The sequence below is a fragment of the Drosophila subobscura genome, chromosome U (genome assembly GCF_008121235.1).
Source record: "Drosophila subobscura isolate 14011-0131.10 chromosome U, UCBerk_Dsub_1.0, whole genome shotgun sequence".
Taxonomy (NCBI): Eukaryota; Metazoa; Arthropoda; class Insecta; order Diptera; family Drosophilidae; genus Drosophila; species Drosophila subobscura.
This window is the reverse complement of record NC_048534.1, coordinates 19,894,588-19,907,356: the sequence shown is the minus strand read 5'-3', so window position 1 is coordinate 19,907,356 and position 12,769 is coordinate 19,894,588. Positions and strand designations below refer to the sequence as shown.

The following is a 12,769-nucleotide window of genomic DNA, read 5'->3' as shown; positions in this document are numbered from 1 at the left end:
TTCCAATTCCATTTAATCTTCAAGTTTCAATTTCCGTTCGGCATCGCCCCCATGGCAACCCGCTCCTCGCTCCGCACCCCACCGCCACGAAGGGTTATCGCCTGAACTTGAACCGCGGGAGCAGTGGAAACCCTACTTACTGGGACTACAGGCTGCTACAATGAAAAGCTGTACATGACATCGATTAAAAATCAAATCTATATTTAGTTCCAATGCCTGCACGAGCATGAAATGATAATGATTACAGGGGTTTACAAAGCCGGATCGGATGAGCATACAGGGTAATGATGACACGACTGGAAACCCATGGGGATCCAAAGCCGAAGCGTTTCGATTCGATCCAATTGGACCGCGGTCATTAGCGTTCGTCGTTTATAATTGTAATAAACAACAGCCCATGTGTGGTGTGTGCACTCCGTGTCCAAGATTGGGGGGCTATCATCCGGACCTGTCGCCTGATAACCTCTGCTGGCGTCGCTGCCCACAGTACTAGGAGGCGGGGGCGCAGGCTCTGTTGATTTTTACAAATTTCAATTCATATTCATTCAATGCAAATATACACACACACACACACACAAACACAGAACACTAAACACAACAACAAACTTGTCACCGCGATAGCAATGTGTGTAATGGGTTTTGTATTTGTTTTTGTTTTTGTGGAACTTAAGCCAGAGCGCTGGCAGCAAGCGGCAGCGACGTCTGCGCTGGCGTTGTGAATTAAGCGCTGGGAATTTGGGGCTGTGCTATGCTCCATTCGGTCGTCTTCAGTCTTGATAATACAACCGAGCGGGGCGTCCGGCCAGTCATCAGCGTTCTCGTTGTCCGCGTCCCTATAACCCACACACAATCCAATGTCTACGTCTGCGTCCACGTCCACGTCCACTTTGCCTGCTTCTTCGCCTTCTTCGCTTCTTTACGCGATTTAAGTCTTACAGTTATTTCTGTTCACTCTATAATAACGGTTGTTTGCGTGCTGCGTGTGCGAAAGGGAGGAAACGATTATTTAATTTACTAGCAGTGCCCCCGCGTGTGAGAACGTACAGCCGCTGTGTGTCCCCGTGTGTGTGTGTGTGTGTGTGAAGCCGCATCGACATTCCAGATATTATACAATATGCCCAAGTGAAGGAGATTTGAAGTTTGCAGTTTTTAGTGGAAAGCAGAAACAAAGGTCAAGCCGCGGAGTGGAGCGATTGCCTCTCTGCCTGGACCTCGCACTCTCACTCTCACTCTCTTTACCCGATCCAACGGTGCATTCGCATTCTCTCTTCTAAAGTTCTGCTCGCGCGCTCGCTCTCCCGCTGCTCGGCTGCTCTCTTTCTTCCGTTATCAGTAGTGCATCTGTAGCAACAAAAACAACATAGGCAAAATGGGTTGCACCGGCGGCTATTTGTCGGAGGCTCATTTGCGGGGCTTCGAGCGTTACAAGGTGAGTACCCGCTTGGGGCTAAAAAATCAATGTCTTCCAACCGAAAGACACGACATCCCGTTCCATCCCGTGCCACTTTCACTCCCTTACTCACATATGCACAGAGAGTGAATCAATTGTTATTAAATTATATATAAAGCAAGCAAGCCAGATGATTATCGTTGGACAATTCAATACAATGCGTGTAGCAGTTCCGGTTGCTACTGCCTCGCGATTAGGCAACAGAAATGTGTGGAAATTGCCGTACTATCACAAAATGTAGAATGAATTACTCGAGTACGTAGAATACTGTCTGTATAGGTCATCAATCTGGGCAGATAGGGAAATAGTCATAGACAGAGACATATTGTAGGCTTAGGCAAACAAATGTTTCGCAAACGTTCTTAAATGGATGGGGAAGGCATTGAACTGTCGTCCACTGGTTGTTCCTGAGCTGCTTCCATGGCATGGCAAATAGATAGTGCAAGAGTGGAATTTGTACTTGTAAAGATTACAAGTACAGTGTTCGGAAAGATTTTACACTCAAGATGTAATCACTCCGTATAAATCCTCTTACAAATTTCCCTTTCTTTTCCATAGTACAACTGCATAGACACGGGCTTTGTCAGCGTCTATATAATGCATCCATTCTGGAACTATTGTGTAAAGGTAAGTCATATATTTCCCCCCCAAAACGCCCCATTTAAACTCTCTTTTTTGTATGTCAAGTTCCTGCCCAAATGGCTTGCGCCCAATCTGCTCACCTTTGTGGGCTTCCTCATGACTGTCGTGAACTTTATTCTGATCTCCTACTACGACTGGGACTTTAAGGCCGCCAATGACAAGGAGATTGGCAATACAGTGCCCGCCTGGGTGTGGACTGTGGCAGCCATAAATATATTAATTTACTACAATTTGGGTGAGTTTGAACAGCAGTTTTGATCCTCTGGGAACTTTACTTATTTCTATGTTTCCCTCACAGATGGCATGGATGGCAAACAGGCGCGTCGCACGGGCACTAGTGGACCTCTGGGGGAGCTGTTCGATCATGGATTGGACTCCTATTCCGCTGCACTGATACCCATTTATGTATTCTCACTATTTGGCACACAAGACCTGCCGCCCATACGCATGTTCTTTGTGATATGGAACGTTTTTCTCAATTTCTATTTGACGCATGTGGAAAAGTACAATACGGGCGTGATGTTTCTGCCTTGGGGCTATGACTTCACCATGTGGGTGAGTGCTAGTGTAAATCCTTTCACACATTTTGAACTGTTTCATTGGTGCATTTTTCTTTCAGGGCGTCAGTGGCATACTGTTTGTGGCCACAGTTTTTGGTCCCGACATCTATCGTTTCAGCATGTATGGCATTACGATTGCCAATGTCTTTGAGTTTACTTTGATTGGTTCTGGCATGGTTTCAAGTCATCCCATTATAGCCAGAAATATCTATCTGTAAGTGGGGTTGTTGCACACCTTCTTTAAGCCAAGTTAATCTTTTATATTCCCTTTAGTTCCTACAAAAACAAGACTGGCAAAATGCGTCCCATGTGGGAGATGTTGCGCCCCTTCTTTGCCTTTCTCTGGCTGTTTGTGATCACCCTCATCTGGTCGTTCTGCTCACGCAATGATGTCATCAATCTAGAGCCGCGCATACTCTGGATACTCTATGGCACTATATTCTCCAACATTGCAGTAAGAATTTACAGAAATTGTATTTTTAAAGGAGAGTTTTCTAATTTTTTTGCCTCTGCTTAGTGCCGTTTGATTGTGGCTCAAATGTCGGACACACGCTGCGATGGCTTCAATGTGCTCATGTGGCCATTGGCAGCCACTGTGGCTGTCTGCTGTTTTCCCTACTACGAGCAGGTCTTTGGCATGGATCTCACAGCAGATGGAGAGCGTTGGATAGTGCAGGGATTGACCATATTCTCGACACTAGCCCACTGGCATTATGGCTATGGTGTGGTAAGTTTTCACAATTTATTTCTGGGGAGCCACCCCAATTGATTTCTTTTTCTATCTTTTGTATAGGTCTCTGAAATGTGCAATCACTTTCATATTAGATGCTTCAAAGTAAGACAAACTGGCAGCCAAATGGCGGCAGATCCACAATCACAACAGTCCCTCCTGCAGAACAATAACAAAACGAAGTTCCATTGAAACTAATTCGCTAACTAACAAAAATTCAAGAAAAAACATCATCAACGACAAGGCCACAAAACAAATCAACCAACCAATCAACCATCTTGTGATATATATAGATATTTAAATGGGAAAACATTTAACTTTATACCTCGCCATCGCCTCGGCCATGTTCAAGTCCAAGTCCAAGTCTAGGTCTAAGTGAATCCATACACAAATTCCAAAACACTTAACCGATACTCCTCCTACTCCTCTCTCTACTTCTACTACTACTCATGCGGTGTGCATATATTACGTGGTAAAGTCCATACGAAGCTACTATTACTATCCTAATCCTAGTCCCCTAAGCAGCTAATCAGCCAGTACTTAATTCTTTTTGTTTTTCGGCTAAGACTCTTAGGCTTAAGTGCAACCCTTGCAGGCAGCTCTAACCCGCATGTGCCATGAGTGATATCTTCTAACTGCATGATCCGATAAGTATTATCAGCAAGAATGAAGAATGGCAACTATTACTGGTACTTTTGCTCCATTGACTGTACACGCCTTTCCTCCCTACTCCTATTTTGTTACCTCTTTAGATCACAAAACAAGCGACTGTCGACGCGGAGCAGGAACTGCAGGCGGAAGAGGAGCAGCTGTCAGCCAAAGCCCTTGAGCCCACGGCAGCCGAAAACGTTGAAGAAGTCTAAGCCCTAACAGTCGATTCACTACACTTGCACCTCTTTTTGTGTGTTTTCTAGTTTTCTTGCTTCTCTTAAGCAAATGTTCAAAGTGTTTGTAGGTTTAAGTATGAAGTGGCAATGAAAAATATAAGCGTTAGACGATAAAGTGCAGAGATTTGGAGATGTTTATGGGTGCTAAAAGTGATGAGAAATTGGGGAGTTGAAGATCAACTCAGGCATAATTCAGTGGGATTATGAGTAAACAAAGAGCCACAGAATTGACCTTTTTATACCCATTCCTAGTGCTATTTGTGCTGCGCCTTTTGGGGCTCTCTCTTAGCTCTCAATTCCTCTCTTCTTTTGTTTACTTTCTAGCTTATATTTTATTTCAGAATGCTAATTTCGTTCGATTATTATATGAAAATAATTTAGCAAAAAAACTTGCATTATCTTACATTATAAACATAGCGCGCGTCATGGGTTATCCCGCAGCACATTTCTCCACTCTAATTAAGCAACAGTTGTGCCACAATGCTGTTGTCGTCGGCTGCATTGGCTGAGTGCAGGCCGGAGCCGCTTTCGAGAAACTCGCGCAGCTCGTTCTCCAGATCCCCACCGACACCGCCACTGGGCTCGTCCGGTTCGTCAATGTCCATGGGCACGGGCGGCAGCTGGGGCAGCGCCACGGGCTGTTGCAGCAGTTCCGGCAATTGCACGCGCGGTGAGGCGGACGGTGGAGGCGGTAAGCCAGCTGTGGGCAAAGGAAGTTCAGCATTAAAAAGGAGCAAAAGAAAGGCAAATTAGAGCTCACCATAAGACATGCCCATGGCCTTGCGCAGCGCAAAGGGATCCGCTATGGCGGAGGGCGGCAGCTTCTTGGCCAAATCGGTTATCTGCTGCGTCAGTTGATGCGCCGTTTGGGCCTCCTCCTGGCCCGCTGGCTGCACCAGACCCAAATGGCTGGGCAGTGGCTGCGAGAGCCGCTCGTGCTGGGTCACGCGCAGCTTCTCGATCAGCGTGAGATTATTGCTGAGATGCTCGTGCATGCGGCGATTGAGTTCAAAGTTCTTCATCTCCGTCTCCATGCTGTCGAGGAAGCTCACATCGATGCCCAGCTCCTTGAGCGATTGCAGACGCTTAAAGTCCACGCGTGTGTTTTTATATTTCTCATATTCCTGTTCGATTTGCTCTTGGGTCTCGAGCGGCTGCGACTGCGAGGGGGATGTCTGCTCAGTGTCGAAACATTTCTCGATTTCCTGATGCTCGTACGAGTGCAGTTGCATGTTGTACAGCTCATCCAGGGACTTGCTGTGCTCCCCGTTCGTCAGTATGTCCAGCAATCCATTCGCTATGTTCGTGCCAAAGCTGGAGTCTTTGGTAAACTGGAGAATGCTCTCGGCGTACTCCGCGCTGGAGGCATCCCCATAAGTACGCAGCACGAGCTTCGTCTCCTCGGCACTCAGCGTGGAGAAGCGCGAGTCAAAGGTGGGCGCAAAGCTCGCATAGGCGCCATAGCTCAGCGGCTTCACGGGCTTCACCACATTGCGGCTGTCCAGCTGGCGCACCTGCAGCTGCGTGCTGCCCGTCTGCAGTTTGCCCACCAAATCGCCAATGGTGACGACCCGCTCGGGTCCCTCGTTCTCCTCTCTGATGAGCAGATTTAAGGTGGTGCTGCCATCGCGCGCTTGCCGCAGGAAACCCATTTTGTGGGCATTCTTCTTGGCGTTCACCCGCTGCTTGGCCTTCTGCGCGGCATTCTGCACTTGCGCGAGGATCTCCTCGCCCGTCAGATCATCCACATACGGCTCGAAATGGGTTTTGGGTGCATTCTCCAGCCGCAGCGCTCGCTTGCGCTCCTCCTGCTCCAGCTGAGCGGGCGTGGGTGGCTCCTCGGCGCCCGTGGAGGCGCCCTCATCCGCCGAATCATGCATATCGTAGCTCAACTCAGTGGAGCACAACTCAAAGCCCAGCTCCTTGGCCGTCAGCTCGCGCATGTAGCCAGAGAGCGGCTTCAGACTCCTCATCATATTCTCCGGCTGCAAGTGCTTCATGCCCACCTGCAGCAGCTTCTTGGCCGCCTTGTTGTACACCGTGTCCACGTGGTTGTATTTGATGGCATTCTCGCACATCAGCTTGAAGTCATCGCTGAACTCCGTCAGCGTGCCGTACTCATGGCCATCGATCTTCTGCCGCATGGTGGAGAAGTCCATGGGCTTGCTGATAATCGAAGAGTAATTCGGCGCAATGTCATCGGTGACGGGCCACGCGAAGAACTGATGTGGATCCCGCTTCTCCAGAAAGCGCAGCAGATGCTCCAGCAGCTTGTTCAGCGGCGATTTCTGCTGCTTTAGCTTGAGCACACAGCTGCGTGGCTCCCGCCCGGACTCACTGCTGCTGCTGGGCGTGCGCGGCGCCTCCAGAGCTTTGGGTGTCAAAGTATTCTGCGAGCTGGCGCCGCCAGGCGTGGAAGGCGATGGGATGTGGAGCTGCAAGGGAGATAAATTCTCTGTTAATTCCCACACAAAAATTTCACTTTCGTTTCGCTACTCACGTCTGGCAATGGCTTGGTGGGACTGCTGCCTGCTGCCAGGCCCAGCGATGACGATGGCAGTGATGAGGATGCGGGCGAGGAGGCGGCCATCAGTATCTCATCCAGCTTGCGCGGTGCAATTGGCTTGCTCACCGGGCAATTGGACGGCGAGTTGTCGGTGGTGATGCCCGCGTAAAAAAGAATATTCTCTGGCAGCGGCTGCGACTGATCGTCGTCCATGAAGCTGAAGCCATCCTGGCTGGAGTCGGCATCGATGGGTGGCGCTACCACTGCTGCTGATTGCTGCGAGCCAAAGCCACTGCACGCCGCATCGTCGTCGAGGGCGGCAATCTCCTCATCCACCGAGTCCACGTCGCGATTTTTGTCGCGGCTCTTGTGGCGCTTCTCCTTGTGGTGTTTATGCTTCTTCTCGCGATCCTTCTTCTTTTTCTTTTTCTTGGACTTTTTGTGTCTCTCACGGTGTCCTGCTGCCGTTTCCTGCAGCTCATCCGGCACCGGGGACATCATGGCCTCGGCCGCCGTGGGGGGTCCGTCCACTGCAATGGAGGTCATGTGGGAGTTGGAGCTGTATTCGGGCGTGGCCACCTTCAGGATGAGCTTAAGTCCACGCTGCAGCTGGGCCGGATTCTGATGCTGGCTATATTCTGCTCGAGCGAAAGCGGGAAGCGGCAAAAAATGTGTCAGTGAGTCTCTTCGGCTCGTCTCCACGTCGGGGTGGACGGCCTGCGCCGCGTCCCAGCCACTTACCTTCATATTTATCACGTCGCTCTGATTTGTTCTTCTTGTGCTTCTTGGAGGAGCCCATGGTGGGTCCGATTGAATGTGCCAGTTGGGCAAACAAGTGATAATTTAATTGAAACGAAAAATAAAACAAATTTGCTACAGCGAAAAAGACGCCGCGGATTTATCGATCAAAAATACCAACTGACCCTTGTGAATATACCGAAATATACCGATGCATTTTCGAAATATACTAAAAATATTCCAATGAAAAAAACAGTCCAACGCCATGCAGTATGTGTATTTTGTGGTATTTGTAGGTGACAAAAATAGTTTTGATACTTTAGTGCGATAAGTAGTGGCTGGATTCGGCGGGTTTACTATCTTGCAAAAATAACTTCAATCTATAGACAATACGATCCAATACGAACCATACAGTACTCTAGGGTAAGTGTCTGCGCTCAGTGAGATCAACGCTTTACAGCACTAGAAATTACATGCGATACATCGATTGGGGCTTATCAACTATCGATATGGCACTGCTGCACTTTTTCAGCCCGCGGTTCATTCAAAAACGCATTTAATCTTAATTTTTTTTGCTAATTTGTTTAATTTAATGAATAGATTTCAGTGCCAGGATGTGTTGAAAGTATTGGTTGCCATTTGTGATGCCCAGCTAAGATTAGAGTGCCGCTTGTCATGACTTATCCTTTTTTTGCTGGACTGCGACTTACGTTCCGCTTCTTGGTCGAACGCACGGACATTCGTCGCTTATGAACGAAGCCACTCGAATGGTTATTGGGCGAGGTTACTGCAGCAGTGGCTGCAACGGCAGCACTCAACAACCGACGGCCCGAGGAGGCGGCGCTGAACGGCCGACGACCCGTGGTGGACACGCTGACCATCTTCATGATGGGCGTCTTCTTGGCCTTGGCAATGCCACCCGAGATGGTTCGCGTGGACTGCAGGCTCTGCAGCGACGTGTCCAACTTGTTGCGTATCTTGTCCAGATCCTGCCTCATCCGCTGTATGTCCAGCGCGATGGTCTGCCTGTCGCGCTGCAGCCGCCGATGCTGCAACAGCATTTGCTCCAGCATCACCTTCTGCTGCAACACCTCGCGTATGCGTCGCTGATTGGTGAACGTCTTGCCGCCCAAATCGTTCAATCCGCGGCGCATCATGCGCGTCACCTTCTGGTCTAGATCGGCCTTCATATCCGCAATGGGCAGAGTTTTCGTTTTGTAGGAGGTAATGACGCCCGTGGAGCTGGCACTGCCGCCCTTGAAGCGGGCAACGGACTTGCTGCGGAGGCACTTGCTGCGTGCGGACTTGTTCCGCTTGCGAACGATCGTCTGCTTCTGTGGCGGCGCATTCGGAATGACTGCAATGGGCGCTGGTATCGCGGGAACTGCCTTGCGCGGCGGTGGTGTAGCTGTGGGCACAGGATTTACGGCTTAAGTTGATGACTATACGATGGTCATTCCACACTTACCCTTCATGGTGGAGTGTATGTTCGCTACCATATGGTCAAAGGTCTTTATCACATCCGGTTTCTGCGCAAAATATTCATCCGTGGGGCTCTGTACATTCGATTTGAGCATATTTTCCTTCTTGCTGGATCTGCCCAGATGGAACAAGCCACCGCCCTGCACACGCTCCTCGTTCAGTTGATTCTGCAGTATGTGAGTCAAGTTCAGTCGCTGTGTCATCGTGCCGCAAGCTTTTAAACCTCCTCCTGTTGCCCTTTTGCTCAAAAATAATTTAGTTGTCGAATTTAGATGCCCAAAGAGATGCTAAAAGTTGCAAAAAAACTATAATTTTGTACGAAATTTATCTCATTTTAGAATTTAGAAACTAAATGTAAACATTTTTAGGAATTTGATAACTAAAACTACAAATTTGATGAACAAACAACTCCCCGCACACCAAATTTGAATTCAAATTGAAATTCGCATTAATCGTGTTTTACAACACTGTCGATAGCGATGGCCAGCCAACCCGATACCAGTCGATCGATTGAGCTCCCCGCGTTTTTTGTTGTTGTTTGCGAATTTATTAAATGTGTGTGCTAAATGTGTGTATAAAGTGTAAATTTGTGCTAAATAATAGTGAATATCGTTTCTAAAGATGACTATTGAGATTCTTGCGCGCCAGCTGGGCATAGATAGTGCCATGCGGCTTGTCCACCGGTATGAACACCTCGTTATTGTCCCCCGGCACAATCTGCTGGAAGGGCTTCGTATCGAAGTTGAAGTAATGCTTGTTCGGCATGGTCATGGAGATGACCGACACTTGAGGGATCACATCCAACACCTGCTTCTCGCTGAGGTACAGCGTATGCTGCACAGAGGGCGAGGAAACGCCCACCTGTGGATCGCCGGCAAAGTTCCTCAGAATAATGTTCTTCACCTGCTGCCAGGCGCGCGAAAAGTTAACCGTGTCCGTGTCGGAGTACTCCCAGGAGCAGTCCACGACCGTGCTGAAGATGCGATCATATTGATCGGGCAGCGAGCGGAACTCGTCGTTGACAAAGTTCACAAACGAAGATTGAGTGGTCTTGAGGACGCGCAGACCCTTGATGCCAGTGATGACAGTTTGCTTGGGATCTGCGGGAGGTGCTAGTGGTGGTAAGTGGTTTGATTTATCGATAGTTGACCCGCACTCACCTTGTCTCCTGATGACCACATCGCAGTAGTGCAGCGCCGTGGGCGTAAAAATGAAGGCGTGATTGTGCAGCGAACGATTGTCAATGGAGCTGAAATTGTTGCAGCTGCCCTGACCCACCACCGACGTTTTGCTGGCCTTGGTCTCCTCCTGGCAGACACGCTGCCACGGGTACGTCTCCACGTGGACGTGCGCCTCCTCCACGTGGGAGTATTTGTTGAGAAAGTGCTGACCGAGCAGCAGTGCAAACTTCTCGGGGCTCTCAATGCCGTACTTCTTGGCCAGCAGATAGACGGTGTTCTTCTGCGAATCGGTGGCCACAATGTCCGAGTTGTTGCCCTGATAGTAGTCCTTCTTGCTGTACAGCTTCAGGTGTGTGCCCACCTCGAACTCCTGGATGGTGTGCACGGGCCCTTTGCGGCTCACATGGAGCACCTTGACAGCATCCTTGCCATAGCCATGATCGGTGATTTCGTACTGAAATGGCGTCTCCTGGCCATCCAGTGAGGCTGAAGCTGCCGTCCTGTTGCTGGCACTGCTTGGCTGTCTTAGGGGCGTGGCAAACATTTTCCAAGTGCAATTCTATTCAGACTGATGCCAAAACTGCCAGCATCCAATCTTTTTATACACGCGCAATCACGTAGTGCATGTGTACCCAGGGATTTGGACAGAAAGCTTCGCAGTTTATCTCTCCCCCCCAAAACTTAAGATCTTAAGTTCATTTCAACAGAAGGCCATTTAACGCCTTGCTGCATGCAAATATACTCTGACTAATCCTCGAAATGATTGCCAAGGCCAGCCAGCGTCTGTTGTCAAGTATCAAGAGAGAGAGAGACAGATCCCCTAGCGTCAGACCATGCACCTCATCCTCACTAGAAGCATTGTATATCTTGTTCTCTGCTTACTTTCTTTCGGAATAATATTTGCACACTATTTCGCCAGTGATAAAGTGTCTATGTGCGTGCGTACATTTTATGGCAGACTACCAAGAAAAGTTGCAATCAAGTTGCAAGATTTTACTCATACTCTTAATTTGGATAATTCATGGGGTTTTCTGTTTCTTAAGTATCTACTGATCAGCTGGGAAATATTATTCAGCCTTAAAATGTCTTTAAAAGGGAAATTTATAATTATTTTGAAGTCATTTCTGAAGTCTGAAGTTCTGGACCGCAGTTATTCTCAAAGAAGAGATTCCACAAAAGGTCTCCCGGAATAATTTAATACTTTTTAAATAAAAAATGTTGCAAAAACTATAATATGCATTTTAAAATTTTTTTTCAAAACAATTATAAATTAAAAAATTTTTAAGAATTAAAAGAAAAATTGCAGACTTTCCACAAAAATTATTTTTCTTAAAAGCGAATTGTACGACCTTCCATTGAATGCTTTTTTCGTGTCGATAAAATGGATATACAGTGGCGAGCATTCATAGATATCTGAATAGTTGGTTTAAAATCTTCATAGTTGATATAATTCTTAGGCTTTTCTTTAAAGATAATGTAACTGTCCACTTCTGCACATTTGTTATTGTTTAAATGAATCATTTTTTATCATGACTCACTTGTTTTGCTCGCGGTTTACACTCGTAATTAAAATTGTAAGAATGAGGAAGTAATTTCATCACCGAGGCCCATAAAAAATCTTATTTCACACGGTTTTTTGTGCGTTTTTTCTTCAGCAAAATAGAAGACTTGTAGAAAGTTTAAAAAGGGTAAAGAAATCGCCTTTGGGATCCTCAGGTAATATAGAATTTAATTCCTTTCTCAATATCGATCGGTTCAAGTGCATCAAAAGAAATGTGTACAGGTTTTTGCAATGTCTAAAAGTTAACTTTGACACTTTTGACACCAAGTAACGACTTTAAAATCTACCCCCTGCTCAGATTTTATTGCCATTCTCTAACATTTCATGACCATTCGCTTAGAAAGTCTTAGAAATCTTCATAGCACCCGCTTATCAGAGCGCCCAAAGGCTTTGCCAAATCTTTGCCAACTTCTGGGTAGGATTAAAGTTCAGGCACCCCTTTGCAACAGCCAAAAAGCAAGCCAAGTGGAACCATATACCTATAAAGAGTCACAAACATCTTTTTATTTACTTGACACTGTTTCTGGGTATTTTTGTATGCAAGTGGCGCGCTCCCACGCCTCGAAATATTTGTGTTTGGTTGCATAACTTGAGTTCCATGGGTTATGCCATCACAGCGGAAGTGGAAGACGTTTCGTTTTCGATCAATATTTGTAAGTGAGAGCTGGAAAACATTTAAACAGCTGCAAGAACAAACAAACAAGTGAGAGCTGAGAGCGATAAGTGCGACACATAATTTTATGACTGCGCGGATGGATTCAGTTTGGGTTTATGTTCTGCTTAGAGATGTGATATTATGATATGCGGGGATCTTATATGATCTTGGATGATAGCAGATCATAAACATGTGACTTGGAAGCTCTGGTGACGAGAACTTTGCGCTGTGATTAGATATGATCTTGCTCCGCCACGTGGCTGGCTGTGATTTATCTTTTGCCGAAAAACTTTTGCTTGGAATGCAATCTAATGGAGGGCTTTTTTTACGAGGCTTTTGGCACCTCCAAATACTTGCTGTGCGGGGGATGCCACTTG

General features: G+C 47.3%; 4 protein-coding genes across 5 annotated transcripts; 1 reads left to right on the top strand and 3 right to left on the bottom strand.

Moving 5' to 3' along the window:
• The first annotated feature begins 784 nt into the window (after positions 1–784).
• LOC117900369 (ethanolaminephosphotransferase 1) lies at positions 785–4,389 on the top strand. Of its 2 annotated transcripts, none has more exons than XR_004649279.1 (9): positions 785–1,429; positions 2,009–2,077; positions 2,138–2,327; positions 2,391–2,647; positions 2,712–2,866; positions 2,926–3,106; positions 3,170–3,379; positions 3,446–3,854; positions 4,135–4,265. XR_004649279.1 is itself a non-coding variant. In XM_034810719.1 (9 exons), the coding sequence occupies exons 1-9, from the start codon at positions 1,370–1,372 to the stop codon at positions 4,243–4,245; spliced, it is 1,275 nt and encodes a 424-aa protein (XP_034666610.1). In that variant the 5' UTR covers positions 786–1,369; the 3' UTR covers positions 4,246–4,389. The 2 variants fall into 2 exon arrangements, 1 of the variants encoding a protein (XP_034666610.1); XM_034810719.1 differs by having other exon boundaries at positions 786–1,429; positions 3,446–3,487; positions 4,135–4,389.
• Positions 4,390–4,572: 183 nt separating this feature from the next.
• On the bottom strand, positions 4,573–7,685 carry LOC117900368 (bromodomain-containing protein 9). Its single transcript, XM_034810718.1, has 4 exons — positions 7,517–7,685; positions 6,770–7,413; positions 5,030–6,704; positions 4,573–4,969 (listed from the first exon to the last, which is right to left on the bottom strand). The coding sequence occupies exons 1-4, from the start codon at positions 7,572–7,574 to the stop codon at positions 4,725–4,727; spliced, it is 2,622 nt and encodes an 873-aa protein (XP_034666609.1). The 5' UTR covers positions 7,575–7,685; the 3' UTR covers positions 4,573–4,724.
• A 493-nt stretch (positions 7,686–8,178) lies between these two features.
• LOC117902552 lies at positions 8,179–9,342 on the bottom strand. The gene is made up of 2 exons (XM_034813990.1): positions 8,982–9,342; positions 8,179–8,921 (listed from the first exon to the last, which is right to left on the bottom strand). Exons 1-2 carry the CDS (start codon positions 9,196–9,198, stop codon positions 8,194–8,196), a joined length of 945 nt encoding a protein of 314 aa, XP_034669881.1. The 5' UTR covers positions 9,199–9,342; the 3' UTR covers positions 8,179–8,193.
• Positions 9,343–9,447: 105 nt separating this feature from the next.
• LOC117902551 (uricase) lies at positions 9,448–10,739 on the bottom strand. The gene is made up of 2 exons (XM_034813989.1): positions 10,156–10,739; positions 9,448–10,095 (listed from the first exon to the last, which is right to left on the bottom strand). The coding sequence occupies exons 1-2, from the start codon at positions 10,718–10,720 to the stop codon at positions 9,611–9,613; spliced, it is 1,050 nt and encodes a 349-aa protein (XP_034669880.1). The 5' UTR covers positions 10,721–10,739; the 3' UTR covers positions 9,448–9,610.
• Positions 10,740–12,769: the final 2,030 nt, after the last annotated feature.

Coding starts and splice junctions, on each gene's coding strand:
- LOC117902552 (XM_034813990.1), bottom strand. CDS start 9,198: ATGACACAGCGACTGAACTTGACTCACATACTGCAGAATCAACTGAAC. Junction 8,922..8,981: donor CATACACTCCACCATGAAGG/GTAAGTGTGGAA, acceptor CTGTGCCCACAG/CTACACCACCGCCGCGCAAG.
- LOC117900368 (XM_034810718.1), bottom strand. CDS start 7,574: ATGGGCTCCTCCAAGAAGCACAAGAAGAACAAATCAGAGCGACGTGAT. Junction 7,414..7,516: donor GCGACGTGATAAATATGAAG/GTAAGTGGCTGG, acceptor TCGCTCGAGCAG/AATATAGCCAGCATCAGAAT. Junction 6,705..6,769: donor CCACCAAGCCATTGCCAGAC/GTGAGTAGCGAA, acceptor TCTCCCTTGCAG/CTCCACATCCCATCGCCTTC.
- LOC117902551 (XM_034813989.1), bottom strand. CDS start 10,720: ATGTTTGCCACGCCCCTAAGACAGCCAAGCAGTGCCAGCAACAGGACG. Junction 10,096..10,155: donor TGTGGTCATCAGGAGACAAG/GTGAGTGCGGGT, acceptor CACCTCCCGCAG/ATCCCAAGCAAACTGTCATC.
- LOC117900369 (XM_034810719.1), top strand. CDS start 1,370: ATGGGTTGCACCGGCGGCTATTTGTCGGAGGCTCATTTGCGGGGCTTC. Junction 1,430..2,008: donor GGGGCTTCGAGCGTTACAAG/GTGAGTACCCGC, acceptor TCTTTTCCATAG/TACAACTGCATAGACACGGG. Junction 2,648..2,711: donor GCTATGACTTCACCATGTGG/GTGAGTGCTAGT, acceptor TTTTTCTTTCAG/GGCGTCAGTGGCATACTGTT.